We start from the raw sequence: 15558 nt of genomic DNA, 5'->3' as shown, positions 1-15558 counted from the left end.
GCAGGGCCGACTCCTCCTCCCCCGCGTTTTCCCACTCGATGAACCAAAGACTGCAGGCTCGGTCCATCGATCTAGGCTATCTCGCTCACGCATGACACCTATATATACCCGCGCATTACGACTAATGGAGCGCGTGATCTCGTTCACGCAATGGGATGAATTGACCTGCCCCGCGTGTATACCTACAGTATGTGTTTGCAACTCGCGCGTGGCACGGCAATTGGCATCGAGCCCAGGGAAATCGGGGCGTGTTTTTTTTGGGGGAATTCCTCCTGCCTGAAAATTCGGCCTCTCCGGTTCACTGAACTTCCCGATCCTTTCCTTGCGTTTCCGTGTTTGCTGTGTGTACGTACCGAAGGGGGAACAAAGGAATCGATGCCAAAACTTGCGCGCCGAGGGACTCTTACGTGCGCCTTAACGAGGGCTGGTTTCATACGTCGGGCGCTTCCGAGGATATGGTATACTTACATGATTGTGCGTGTTTTCGATAAGTTGTTTACTTACTTTGCTCTTGGGTACTTTAGTTTGTGATGCGGTGACGTGCCGTTTGAGTCGTTGCTTTGACGGTCAGTCTAACCCTTGGTTGTGTGTAACCGTTGGTTTGGAAAATTTTTAATAACGGAGGTAAGTGCAGTTTGGCGGATGTTTTTTTAAGTGCAAGAAATGTAGCTGCATTTTCAAATTAAAACGTAAAAAGTGTACCACTAAAATTGTTGATTGATAGCTGGAAAAAGTTCAGTTTTTTTTTGTGAAAATTTGTTTGTATCTCTAGATGTATACGACATTTGCTATTATCAAAGCGCCAGGTAACCTTCCGATTTTATCTTTGGTTGATTTTTTAGGGTAAATACTACAGAGAAAAATCGAAACCACCATGAAAATTCAACATTGTTGTAAAAATTCGTTTGCATCTCTATAGTGAAAAATTTCTTTGAGCAGTACTAAAGAGGATAGACAGATACCTTTTAAATTTGTATTATAATTAGTAAGAAAAAAAACTGTGTACTAAAACAACAGAACCACTATAAGAATCCTGATTATATAACAGAAAGAGAAAGAGCAAAATTTATTTTTTCTTGCGAAAATCATTGATTTCCCTAATTATAAGACAATTGCTCACGACCTACATCAAAAAAAGGAGTCAGTGTGCCTAATTCGTTTCAAATTGTTTTTAATTTGTGTTTTAGGTAATGTGATGTAGTAATATGTTATAACCATTGCTAAATAATACCGTTTAGACATTGCACTATATGAGATAAACACTGACATTTTCACCTGAAGTACTTAGAAACGTAAGCCAAATGCAGAAAATCGAGGATAGGTTGCACAGGGTAATGCGTAATATACCCCATACAAATTTTAGACGTGAAGCTGTAAGAATCCTAAGGAGCCAATTTACGTCATTAATGTCGTGATGATAATTAGTTACACGAAAATCAAGTGTAAAACTTTACCACTATTATACTTAATTTTTTTCAAACCACACTCTCATACGTCGATTAATCTCGTTTGAAAAACAACGTAAGTTGATGAAATGTATCCTAATGAAAATATTTCTTGGTAAAAATGTATAAAAACTCGCTCGTTATGTACACCCCAGCTATAACTACCCTATCAAAAGTAACTGCTTCCTGGCACAAAAAATTGCCATTAAAAGCTCTCTTTAGCGAGACACGAACATACTACGCTGAGGTAACATTACAAGGGATATAAAGTGTGCGCAAATACATTTATATACAGGAAGGGAATAGTCGCATTACGTGCGGGGGAGGGGTTCGATTCTATCGGGCGTACCCGCTCGTCCATATTAAATTACGGGGAAACGTTATAGTTCACAGGTGTGTCCCTTACTTCCTTCCTTTCTATGAGACTCGGTCGATCCGTCCTCTGCCTCCATCTGCCCTGGTATATACATGTACAAAATCGACGAGCCTCGCGCCCCTAGGGTTACCAGGGATAGTATAGAGGGTATTAGCTGAAATGCGCATTTTCTTCGAGGGGCCACGTAAGTACACCGAGCCTCGGCTTTTCCTTACTCGCTTTCTGTATCCCCCCTTTTGAAAATATACGTGCGTGTGCGTGCACGCGCGCCAGAGGGGAAAAAGTTTTCCACCATGTATACAGGGATAGTATATGGCCCTTTCCTTTTACGCCTCTCTTTTTTGCCCCGGCTTGTATTAATAAACTTTTATCGTCTCTTTTTTTTATTTTTCTTCGACTCGACGGGTACTTTTTTTTTTTTTTTTTTTTTTTTTTTCGTTCGTATTGGCTTTGTTTTATTTTACAATTAAAGGCCCTGGGCGTTGTCCATTTTTTCGTTGTGGCTTTTTACCTTGTCTTTGTTTTGTGCACCGAGAGTAGACAATTGTAAAAACTATACTATGCTACAACGGTAGTTTTTGTTGTAAGTACAGTGATTTTTATTGTTTGTACAATAGAAATTACTGTCCAGCAAAGAAATGGTAAAAAGTCCCTATAGACGACGGAATGACACCAGATTTACCATTCTCTAGCCCAGTAATTTTTATTATTATTATTTCTCTCAGTGTGGGTCGTCCGATGACAATAATCCCCTCATGGGTGTTTTCCCTGTTTTGTCGTCGTCGATATCTAAAGCCATCGGATTCAGGCAAAACATGGTCATATTTTTAAATTACTGGCCCGAGAAAAAACATACCAGCGTCGCGCATCATCCACAACTTTTTCCTCCTTCAATGATAAGCCCACAGGTGTAGAAGAGGAAGAAAAAAAAGAGCTTAAGCTCCATCTCCCGAGTATATATATATACATCCATTATTCTCCGACCCAACGCTTCAGCTCCCCGATATACGACCCGTTTCGTCTCGGCTCCGAGGCCACGGGAGGCTCTCTCCACATCCACCTGAAAATCTAAAGAAGCCATCTCTATTCTCCTTACGGGGCCGCTAACACCGCCGCGATCGCAACAAAACCCTCTTCTCTCTCTCTCTCCCCACACAGCAATTTATACCCACGATGAAGAGTAAAAAAAATCCACCGTTCCCCATCTCTCTTTCATTCGAGTGACTCCTCGGGAGAATTCATGCCCTCCCTATACCTTGCGGCGCATTATATGTTCACGTTGTGCATTAAGCCCCACAAATTTCACGGAAAGTATCCATGGTCTCCTCGCGCGTAAGCTGCACAGAGACTCAAAAACTACTACCGGAATTGTGCCGTCTATCTTTAACCCGGATAGTGTGGCTCATGTATAGTACTATGTGCATTCATATGCGCGGGTGCGAAATAATAGACTTGGAGCGAGGAGGGAGGTATAAGTACGACCCACCGGAGCTGCAGCAGGGCCTCTGTCGCGAAAAAGAGGCCGTTACACTCGTGTATATATTACGTGTATGCACGTCGCGTGCATAAGATGTATTTTGTGTGTTTGGATGAAACGAGTGGAAGCACATGCGTAGGTATGAGAGAAAAAACTGAGAGGATTCGCGTCTGAGTGTTGCCAAATCTAGTGTTTCCCCGGGCGCGCAAGGAGAGATTTTCTCATACCTTTTCAGGTGGAATGCAGTATAGTTTTTTAAACTTATTTTACATTCTCATTGAAAGCTTGAACATTTTTAGTATACACGTAATAGCTACTGTAAAAAGCTTACCTTTCGATTTAAAAATATGGCGATGGAATTATACGTACTTCCTTATGTAGTTTTATGTTTTTAAGTTGACAATAAACATTTTCCTGAATATCTGTAATTATCATCCATTTAATAGATACAACTATACGTTACATTTTAAATGATTTTATGATTTTACATCAATCAAAAATGATTGAGAACATCATGAGCGAGGAAAAAGGTAGATTTAAAAAAAAAAATTTGGATCCAAAAAAATGTAGGTACTTTCATAAAAAAAAAGAAATTAAACAGGTTCCAAAAATGAGTTTTTTGGGTATATCTTGAAAATTCAAAGACTTGAAAATTTAGTATCAGAGACAAAGTTGTAGATCTCAAGAAAAAAAATATTTTTATTTATTTTTTTAGAACCATCTTATCAAATTACAGTCCTGATAAATTAGAAGGCAATGATCATTTAAAAATAAATTATAAATCACAGATTTTTGCCGATTATAGTATACAGTTTATATTATTCCATAAAATTGTAAATACTAAAGTTGTAGATCTTAATAAAATACATATTTTCCATATTTTTTACATACTTTCAATATTTTTGTGATACTCAGGAAATTGAAGAAATATTTCAGCGTTTAAAAAAATCAGTACTTACTCATGCTACAACTTATGTTTTAAATTTAGGCATTGTCGAGGAAAATTGTAGCTCCTGTTGGTTTACACTTTAGAATACCCAGTTACATCTACAATATTATTATCATGGTCTAAACAACGATAATTAAAAATAATATAGTTAAAAATCAATGTAATAGTGGTAATAATCATAAATCAAAAAAATTTGTTTAAACTCATACGAAAATAGTTATACTTTATGCTCAGATAAGAAATGTGGCATTCGTGCCTTGGACGCAAAAATCTACTTTTTTGCATGAATTTAGTCGTTTGTATTTAAGTATTGGACTTAATCGGGATCTCGTTTCTATTTAGAAAAGCGAAGTAGTATCCTCTGTTTTACATACGCTTATAAGAGTCGATAATACACGTATAGGTGAGAGAGGCTCGCTCCTGTTTCTCGTTTCCGCTACTTTTTTTTTCCTTTTTTGCAACTCTCGGTCGTTCTTTTGTTTCTTAGCTTTTCAAGCCAACAATACCCAAGTGGTTGTGATTTTCTCGAAGAGGCTGGAGCATTAGCGAACGTACCTATAGCCACTCACTACTTGCGAATGTGGATTTGGGTCAGTCTCTCTTGGACATACTCTTAAATGCGCAGATAACAACTTTTCGTTTTATTGCATTTCTTTTAGTTTTATTTATATTCACAAGAGACATTTTCGATCGCGTATTAACCAAAGATTGAGTACAGATTACCGTTGGATCGATTGTGCAGTGCTACATTACCGTAGTTGTCAGTTTCTCGTGACTTGTTTAACAGATGGAACCACTTGGTTGTAATAGAGACTCGTCGAGTAACTCGGCCTCAGACTGCGAGAGACTATCAGTTTTGTAAGATTCTACTTTATCGACATACTTTGGCTAGTGATGTTACTTTGTCTGTTTGGATTTTAGTAGAAAAAACATTGTATCGGTCAAAAATAAAGTTTTGCTTTACTTGCATCAGAAAAATTTTTTTCATAGTGTTAAATATAAAAATACCTCTATTGTGTAAATTCGTAAGTGAGCACGTGCAAATAATCATTATCCTTTTATTTCTTTAATTAATTTTGTTCATTTAGGCCTTGCATATTTTTACTTTCTTTATGTTGTATTGTCCATTAAACATTGCTATTTATTTTATTAAAACAGTTAAACTGCGTCAGTACACATTATTATTTTAAAATTACTCGAATAAGCTTGTGTAGCAAATAAAAAGAATCCGTAAAATATTAATCTATGTGTAATAAAAAATAAACAAATTTTTGTTTCGAGGTAATGATAATATTAATAATAACTATAAGAATTATAAATCATAGATATCAATAAGTTGCATGTTAGGAGTAGAGGTAAAAAAAATAGCTGTAAAAGTTAACCAATGAAGCTTTGCGCTAAAATTGTCAGTAAATTTGTATTCTTAATGAATTTTTATTTTACTGTAGTGGCATTCGGTGGTGTGATGCAATTTATATTTTATTGATTTTTTATTTTTACTTTTGATATTATTATTATTATTATTATTATTATTATTATTATTATTATTGTTATCATTATTATTACTATCATTATTATTATTGGTAAATATATCTTTAACTTTTTTAAATTCTCATTTATATTTTACAATTTAACACATACATCAGCTACACTGATAACCACATATTTTATTATTAAAATAAAAATTTCCCTATTACATGCTCACCTATTTTTAACTAGAAATTTATTACAGCATCTCATTTAAAAGCTCGTTAATTTATATTTGTTATTTATAACTGAAAGTTATCGTTACTTTTGTTATTTGTAACTGAGAAAAATTCCTAATAATAATTTACTCTTTTCATCCTAATTATGACAAAACAATGGGAGTTCTAAATTTTAAACGTAATAAAGGAACTTTCAAGAAACATAACAGACGATAAGTACATATAATTATAAATTACGAACGTAACTATTGTATTACAATATTGCCAATGATACTTTAATTTGATCAAAGTAATGAATCTAAGCTTTCGGAACAAAATAAATAAAAAATAATAATTATTATACTAACCAAACTTTGGAAAAAACCGATTTCTCCCTAACGCTCTCTGCTCATCCATACAGATACATATATATGCACACCACATACATCCTAGTTCACCCATATACCAAATCTACATACCACACCTCTCTTAGAATTTCAAACATTTCTGCGGCCTGAACCTCGTTTTTATCTACCGCAACCAGACGCGGCACATGCACACAATAATAGGTATACGAGCCCAACCAACTTAGAAAAGACGTCACTCACATATATCTGGTGCTCACGATAAACGCGTACACATCCGCCTATGCGTTATTTCCTCGGTGTATTACAAGCTAACTCGTGGCTCGGGGGAAAAAAAACGAGCCAACGTCAAGCATCTGGGGATTACTTGCTCGGCGACGCATCCTGCTTTCTGGTAAAAGAGAAGGAAGAAGAAACGTTAAAGGCTCTTCTTGTTCCAACAAACGGTACCTCGTCGTCTTCGCTGGTTTGCTTTTATTGGGGAAAAGTCTATACGCACACTCGTGACAACACGGTCCTCCATACATATATATGGATCTCTCTCTCTCTGTCTCGCTATGTTTGTTTGCACGTATGGGCGGGTCGTTCGAACTTTATCTGACCATCCACTTGGACAGTGTTTTTTCGTGTGCCCATAGTGACCACGGAAATTCAGCTTATAGTTTTTTTTATTTGTAATAAGTTAGAATGGTATCGGGGAAATCGATTTTTACTCGATGTGGTGCACAGGGCTTTAAATGATAAATGGAGTGTAGAGAGAGAGAGATGGGCCCGAGTTTCTAAAAGGGAAATCGATTCGACTCTCCTTTTCGTTCGAACGTGTGAATTGTCTGCGATTACGGGTAGAAACGCGCTCTTGGGTTCAAGTTTTAATTTTCTTCGTCCAATGCGCGATCATTTTGTAATTATCTCTGCGTGTATAGTCCTGTAGTTGTACTCGCAAGGTGTGATTTAATACTTGTTCTGTGGATGATAGAAAGTGATGCTTTCTCCTCTTGGAGTAGGTTTCACTTGTAAAACAACGATGGACTGGATCAATAAAATACCGTCTTACTGTGTACTTGTGTGCATATGATTTTCGATCGGTCGTAAATGATTGATTTGCTGGTTGAGACGTTTATCTCGTGCATTCTTTTGTGCTTAGAAAATTTGTTGCACTAAAATACTTTAATAACCGTTCCTTGTACGAAAGAAATATACATTACATATAAAAAGCATTGCAATGTTTACATTTATCCTCATTTCTCCGTATACCTGCTATTAATATTATTCATTATCTATTTCGGACTATTACAGTAATGAGTTTTTTAGCTCTTGTAGATAAACTTTTTTTCAAACGAACATAATAAGCTTGGCATTCATATTATTGCACGTGTTCCAGTTTTTTTATTTTTTATCTTTATACAAAAGTAATATAATTCATAATTTTAAATTTTTACTATACAATATTACTAACAATATGTGGAAAAATATTATTATATTATATTAAAAATTTAATTAATCATCAAACAATTATTTAACAATATATAAAATATGATTCAAGTTAACTTAATTGTACATGTTGTTTAGTAACTAAATTAAATTATTAATTCAATACACTTATTATTAATGATGATGTTATTGTTATAATAATGGTAATATCATTAAAAAGTATATTTCACTGTTAAGAATAGATGGAATAAACATCCACAAATCCCAAGATTCCTTGACAAAAATCATTTAATTTATAAGACATTGATAACTATTATCCTTTCGCACGCACAGTCCCATTGGAAATCTTATCCAATGACACCCATAAAATAAATATGCGTGTAAATGCTCGCAGTGCCCACGTTTCCTGTATAATATCAACAATGCAGGCACATACATTCAGACACACATCTCCATTTAAACTCGGCCATTACCGAGCGTCCAGGCCCTTAATCCGCGATTCAAACAAACCACCATCCTATAATGCACTTGAAGCGAAGCAGATGTACAATCGAAACCAAGCCCACCCCCCATGTTTAGCGCGTCTCTTTGTGATCGTTTCAAATGTCATTTCTCGATCGGAGACTTATATTTACTCATAGTGGAAGACGCTCATTTTTATTCAATCCATGCCACAAATCGAGCCATAAATCCTACGCCCGCGTGAGCGTATGTACGAAATCGTATAGGTGCGACTTCACACACGTAAACGCATTTAAACGCATCTACTTTTTACTTTGGAAATCCAATAAATTTTGGAAAGATGACCCAATACAGCGTAAGTGTACCCAAGTATGGCCGATGGAAGAATGAGTTGGGTAACCCCGACTTATCGTTCCTGAAAATCAGTAATCGCAAAACTGTTGTTACACACACACATATGTGTACATCGAGGGTCACTCACTCACACACGCGCTCGGAGATGTGCTTTGCGACGTCGATGACACGATGGCGCTCGAACTCGTTATTGTATTATTCCGCTTTGTATGTTATACCTGTTCGAAAGACAGTTCGATTTCTCGGTTCGATCGTCGTGCGTCGTCGCATTTTTCCTCGGCTGACATTGTCGATGACACGAGAGTCAAGTTCTTCTTTCTTTATTTTTTTTCGTCACGATCCAAACAAATGATGTCCATGTTGCAAGCTCGATTTTTTTTCCTGGGACATCCGCTAAGCTCTAGAGTATATTTAACTTATTTCTAAATGCTGGAGGAGGTACACTTCTCGCTCAGTAGATATATAAGTTACGATGGTGCGGTGAAGTGATTTTTTTTTTTTTTTTTTTTTTGGTAGTGTTGTCGGAAAATGGTGAAAAATGTCGTGGTGCAAAAATATTCTCGCTCGTGTGGTGAAAACAACGATAGACTTTTACAATCGTTGCCTTGATTCGCTGGTCGCTGTCTTCGAGTGCTTTAAAGAGACCGGGTCCTATGAGTTGAATCACATTCTCAAAGAGGTAAATTACTTGTTGATTTACCGATTATTATTGTTTGATTTTTCGTTCAAGTGACTTAGTTTGTGTATTACTCATATATATGTAGGTTTAAATGAACGATACATTGTAATTGTTTTTGGATGTAAACAAATATAAATAAACTTGCGCTTTAATTACAGCCATTATACAAAGTTTAAATATTTGAACAATTGATAGAAATTATATTTCCACTAGGAGTTAAAAACCACTGGCTTCAATAAAAAAGTGTGCTAGGATTTAATAGCTTCAAAAAATATCGATTTATTTGGTCCTAAAAAAATGACTACATTACAAATTCGTAGTATAATAAAGATTTTCAGAAGTATTTTTTACATGAATTTGTATTAAGAATAAGCATTGTGGAGCGAAAAGTAGGAGGACTCTGAGGTATGACTAGACTTAGATATGTTTATAGCTGGGTAAGTAAACTATCTAATTCAGATTTTGGTTAAAAAAGACCTTGTTACGAGAATGTCGTTTTGTTCAATTTTTTAGTGTGGGTACTGCTATTTTTTTTAAGAGCAGTGAAATGACAAACTCTTGAGTTCTCAGGATAACACAAAATTGCCACTATAAAATTTAAATAAAAATTCTTGGAATTGCCTATTTTTTCAGTAAAAATCTGAATTATTTAGTTCTTTAACTAAAAACTGAGCTATTCGTTTGTGTAGTCATCTATACAAGAAATTTCACTAAACTTTCAACTTTCGTATTACTCATCAACACATACCATTTTACTATCGTTAAATTTACTTTTAAGAGTGTAGGTATGGTTAGTATGACAAACCAGATATTGATATCCGTTTTTAGACAAAGAGTATTTAAGCAACCCGTGTATGACGATAAAAAGCATGCCATTATTGCATAAAGTAACTGACTCGATATTACTATCAATTTATTTTTCTAGCAAACGTCTACTTTTTTTTATAATGAATATAGTGTGAAAAGTTGAATCATATACAGTAAGTGGATGAATATTTCTTTCAAATAAAGTAATGATGTCAACTTTCGTGATCATTGTCGTTAAAAACTATGTTCGATTATTGTAGTATAGTATGAGTCACCACCTAACGTAAGTTTATTTTTAAACAAATTATTAGTTTAAAATACGTATTAGAATATTGATGTAATCATTATCATTTATCAGTAGAAAACGACACATTTTAAAATAAGTTGGTAATCTCTCTATTGAGTTAAAAAAAGCTCCTCCATATTTTTTTAGATTTTATGAGTCTGTACACGCTTGGAAGACAAACAATAACACGCAAAAAGAAAAAAATTAATAAAAGATACTATTTTCATCACATCTACGTGTGTCACGACTTGAAACCTTCCTTAAGAAATTATAACAAAGTATTTTTTACAGATTTGACAGAGAATGATTTTAACGGAAAAAGAATTTGTACGAAATAGCGGGCACCGCTGTGTTATTGCTAGAAATTATAAAACTACGAACTACAGCGGTCGTGGGTCGAATTTGCGATAAACATGATTTTCGAGCCACTTCCTCTACTGACTCAACTGTTTTAGTCTGTATTATTATCTCAATAAAAATGGTTTTACTATCACGTTCTCGTTACAGCATAAAACTGATTAATAAGCCATTAACTCGCAGAAATCACTAATCACTCTTGACACGTTCAAAAATATATTTTATTTACGTTCTTAATCAAAATTCTTAAAAAAAAATTAAGTAAAGAATTGTTGTTTAAAACTTCATATTGCTCAAACAAAGGAACTTCACGTAGCGTTACTTATGTTCTGTTTATTTATAGTATCTGTAATATCTCAAGTAAATAATACTTACACTTATAAAAAAACAATTTATTGTTTTTCTTTTTTTTACGAAAAACACCTACCCTATTAAAATATAAAAAGACTGTAGCTCGGAAGCGTCGATCGATTTTTATGTCCGAGAGACGCATTGCTGACCGTAACATGAAAGAAACGAGTGCACTAGGATTTCGCGTTCCTCTGAACACACACACATAACCTCTTCTACTACTAGAGCTTTTGGACCCTATTTTTTTTTGTGCAGCACATAAAAACCCCTGAGCCTCAAACAAACGTCCTGACGACTGTTTTACGAGGTCGGCAGCTCTCATGGCCACACTTTTCTCGATTAAAAAAAAGGGGGGGGGGTCTTTAGGGCAGTACAGGGATGAAAAAGGCTTGTGTTATACATTCATTCGTAAGCAAGTGCATGACGTTTATGTTTGGTGACATCGTTTCCTTCGTTTCCTCAAAGCTTTCAGAGCAGTTGAAACTGGTACATCCGCTCGTATGCTGCCTTTGTACCGATTTATCTCTGTTGTTTGTTTTTCAAAATTAGGAAGGACTATGAGAACAAAATGTGCACCGGCAGCGGTTTACGGAGGGATAATGGTTGGTTTGTGTTTTTACGCTCGCCCGGTTTTTTTTTTTTTTTTTTTCTTTTGAAAAACAAAGAAGAAAATGCAAGAGCTTTTCAAGTGGTGTAATTTTTAAGTGATGCGCTCATTCTGTTCGGGGTTTTTCTCGACATTGTTGTTTTGGTCTGGTCAAAGTTTGTTTGTATTAAAATTGTTAGTTTTTTACGAGTTTTTCCTTTGGTTGATAATTATTCGGTGATATGATGATCATGAATTTTATTTATTGATTTTCCGTATCGATGAGTAAAAATAGTGATCACTTGACTAATCAAGTAATGTTTAATGAATAAAAATTTTAATTCAGCCCACTACCTGTAAATTAATTACTCTGGTGACTTAAAAACTTTTAAATATCTTTACGTTTCACATTTTTACTCGTTAATGCTGAGATTTGTAACTGAACATGATTTTAGTATGTAGTATTTTAAATATAAAAGTAAAATCCTAAAAACATTAGGCATAGCGTGCCTTATCCAATTTCTGAATTTCAATTTGAAAAACACCTTCGAACTTTTTAATTTTAATGGTGTTAATATTGAAACAGTATTAATTAAGCAATGAAAGTATTTTGTAAAGAATTTTTCCGACAACCGTACACACAGCTAAAAATACTGGAGATGTAACGAGAAATTCATAAAAACCCGGCGAATTCCTTTGAAAACATTTTTTTTTAAACATCCCATCTCCTGCAAACTAAAAAGGATATGCTCTGTATCATCTCCCTCCTGCGTCTTCAATTATAATTGTCACACAGTCGTATTTATACACCTACAAAAGCAAAAGCTACACAGTATACAAGTCGAGTTCTGTAATTGAGAAAAGCAATGGACAGAAAGAGAGAGAGAACCAGAGACACAAATACCATCAGCTGACACGTACGAAATTCCAGTCGTCGCCGAGGACGCATCCAAAGCTTTCGCGACACTTCCTCGTATACACACACAGCGCCGTCGCAACGCAACATTTATAATCACAACAATCTCCCAGCGAAGCCAATTAGCGCTCGCGAGAAAGCGAAAGAGAACGACAGATGAAGTTGACGCGCGTAATATCGCACAAAAACTTGAAAAAAAAGTCCCTCCAGCTCTGCGTTCTTCGCGTTCTGGAAACGAGGGAAAAAATGTAGAAAAGTGACAGCGACGAAATGGGACTCTACGCATGGGTATGTGTCAACTAATGGACGCACGGAGCTTCTCTGCTGGAATCCTCTTTCTTTCGGGAGAATCTGCAGAAATCCGATGAAAAATTCGCAATGCACTTATAAACACTGCGAACTGGGTCACAGAAGTAGTGCTTCTTGGCGACTTGAGTGGGATGCACGTACAGTGTTTCAGTCATGGTTGTTAGTATCTAAAAGGCATATAAGTGGTTTTTTTTTAGTGTATGAACGCCAACTTTTTTTTTCTCAAATGCTCAAAGTGAAAGTAGAATTCTACTGCGTAGGAAGGTCTTATTTTTATTTTTCTAAGCTTTACTTTTTTACGAGACCTAAATGTGTCAACGCAGTAACGCCGGTGTTTATTAGTTGCCGTGGCTCTCTGTCCTCTGTAGGCGCATACCAGTACGTCTCGGATGAAATTCTAAACGAGAAGCAAGTCAAGATTTACACATACTCGCGCGTCATACGAAGTTAAAATTCATTCTTATTATGATGAGTTTTTTGGCCCCGGGTGTGTCCCGGGTTTAAAGCACTTTGCTTGTTATTCCTGTCTTTTTACCGTTATCGGATATTTTAGATTTCAAGCTGACGTGTGTACGTCGAGCGTTCCCTGTAAAATCAGCAACTGCCATATTCGGCGAATTTTTTTTTGGAAAATTGTTAATGACGCGTAGAAAACTTTGATTTTCCATTTATGGTAAACCAGTAATGACAGTTGAAGTTTTGCTGATTATTTATGAATCCAGATTTTTACATGTTATTGACCTCTTGCCACTGTTATTTTTAAAATTATTATTGTACACTGTAAAGATCGCATCAAATACTTTACTTTTAAAATAACTAAATATTTATGAAAAGCGGAATTGCTACACCAACAGAAAATATTAATGAAAGTTACAACGCTAGCACTGTAAAAAATTGCAAACCTAACTTTTTACTGTTTGACGTACGTAGAGGCACACTAAAAATTTAACTGCTCAGACTGTGATTTTCATCGTATAATTAAGTATAATCATTTTTTACTAAAATCATCGTAACGATTTGGTTACAAAAAATAAAAATTGGTTGTTATTGAGAATGTCCCATATTATATAGAAAAGATGTATCCCATAGAATTGTCCTTGAAGTGAAATTCAAAAAAAATTCTTGAAATTTTGCAGAAGTTTCCGTCCTTCTTTTATAACTTAAAAGTTTCAACATTATTGCAACATTCATTGGCTCTACTGATAAAATTTGTTCTACTTTTGTTTTGCAATCTTTCGAGTTTATCAAACATCATGGATAGTAATCTTCCATCTTATCGTTTCGAGTATCGTGTAACCTCAAAACTATACGGTTGCAAAAAATGTGTCTGATTATACTAAATATAATAAACGTAAAAATGAAATGCAATATAATACCACCGTACGATGGTAAATTTTTTTGTAAACAAATGTGTTGTCCCTAAATAAAAATAACCTGTAACTTTTCTTTCTGTTACAGGTGAGTCCAGAATAAATCATCTTTTGTAGTAAGTTAAACTATTGACATAGTAAGAGCATTTATATTTAAATGACATTATTACTCATCTATCAACTTATTAACTTGAATTCAAAACTTTTCTTATTCAAATAAACCTTTTGTATGAACTGCACATTCTTTTCATTATTCACACAAATTTTCCCTTCCAATCCTCGTAATATTTTCTTTCATTAAAATTCAATATTTCTCGAATCTACTATACATACCTTTGCAAGTAGGTCAATGCAGATGTATTTGCAAATTGAATAAATTATTACAAAGAAGCTTACTTAAAGTGCAAAACCTGAATCCGTTTCAGATACTCGCGGATACGCTTACAAACCTTGTTAATTATTTTTCATAAGGTATACTATATTAACAGCGCGAGATGCACTTTATCTTCAAAAACAAATGCCGCAGCCACAAAGCATTTGACGCTGTTACCCGACACCTCGTGATCACATGATACACACATTCATGCACCGTTTTCCTTCTCTGTGGCTTGCACACATTGTCTTTATTGTTCGTTAATTTATTTTCACCTTGGAAGAAAAAATATGCTGCTGTTTTAATTCTCCGCCTACATATAATTAAAGGCGTGGGTAGTACCTACCTGTGAAAATTAAAATGGCTTATTGTCTTTTTTCTCCTTGATCAACTTCTACAATTAAGTACAGTGATTCCTAAATATTTTGTATAAAATTGTGTTTAAAGCATTAATGTCGCAAATTAAGAAACTATGAAGTTGGAAATTTTATCCTAGGGTGAGAATTTTTTTTTAATATTGACTAAAAGTTCAAGGGTCTTACAAACGCAATTTTATAAATCTCGATAATGTATATATGTATCATTTTTAACTCCATGTCCATATTCGCTTAGCTAAACACTCACATCTTACGATTTCAGTGTTGAAAAAAATAAAGAAAAGTATGTATAATAATGTACACCAAAATATTAAAATTTGAGCCTTTAGTTAAGTCTGTGGGGATGGAGGTAGATTAAAAAAGGTTTTTGTAACTGATATTTATTTGTTTTGTTTTTTTGTTATTTTAATTATTTGTATATATATATAATAACAAATATATAAGATATATATAAATAATCAACCCCCACCCCACAGACTTAACTAAAGGCTCAAATTTTAATATTTTGGTGTAAAAAAATAATAATTTTAAAAAATAAATAAAATGATAAAAAAAAATAAAACACATCATTAAATATCACTTCTAAAAAACTAAAAAAATACG

At 34.6% G+C, this 15558-nt stretch overlaps 1 protein-coding gene across 3 annotated transcripts in view; it reads left to right on the top strand.

Annotated features, from left to right (window-relative positions):
- Positions 1-15558, top strand: part of step (cytohesin steppke) — a 129123-nt gene that overhangs the window by 6721 nt on the left and 106844 nt on the right. The window contains exon 1 of one of the 3 annotated variants that reach the window (XM_089588529.1): positions 8966-9223. The exons of the other annotated variants lie outside the window; for them this stretch is intronic. Within the exon in view, the coding sequence (XP_089444655.1) occupies positions 9083-9223 (141 nt within the window). The 5' untranslated portion in view covers positions 8966-9082. Of the gene's footprint in view, positions 1-8965; positions 9224-15558 lie in introns of those variants that run through there. 3 annotated transcript variants of the gene reach the window in all.

The sequence above is a fragment of the Copidosoma floridanum genome, unplaced genomic scaffold, assembly GCF_036245765.1.
Source record: "Copidosoma floridanum isolate Cflo_tuat_1 unplaced genomic scaffold, Cflo_Japanese_pri ptg000007l, whole genome shotgun sequence".
Lineage (NCBI taxonomy): Eukaryota > Metazoa > Arthropoda > Insecta > Hymenoptera > Encyrtidae > Copidosoma > Copidosoma floridanum.
This window is presented reverse-complemented; position numbering and strand designations above follow the sequence as displayed.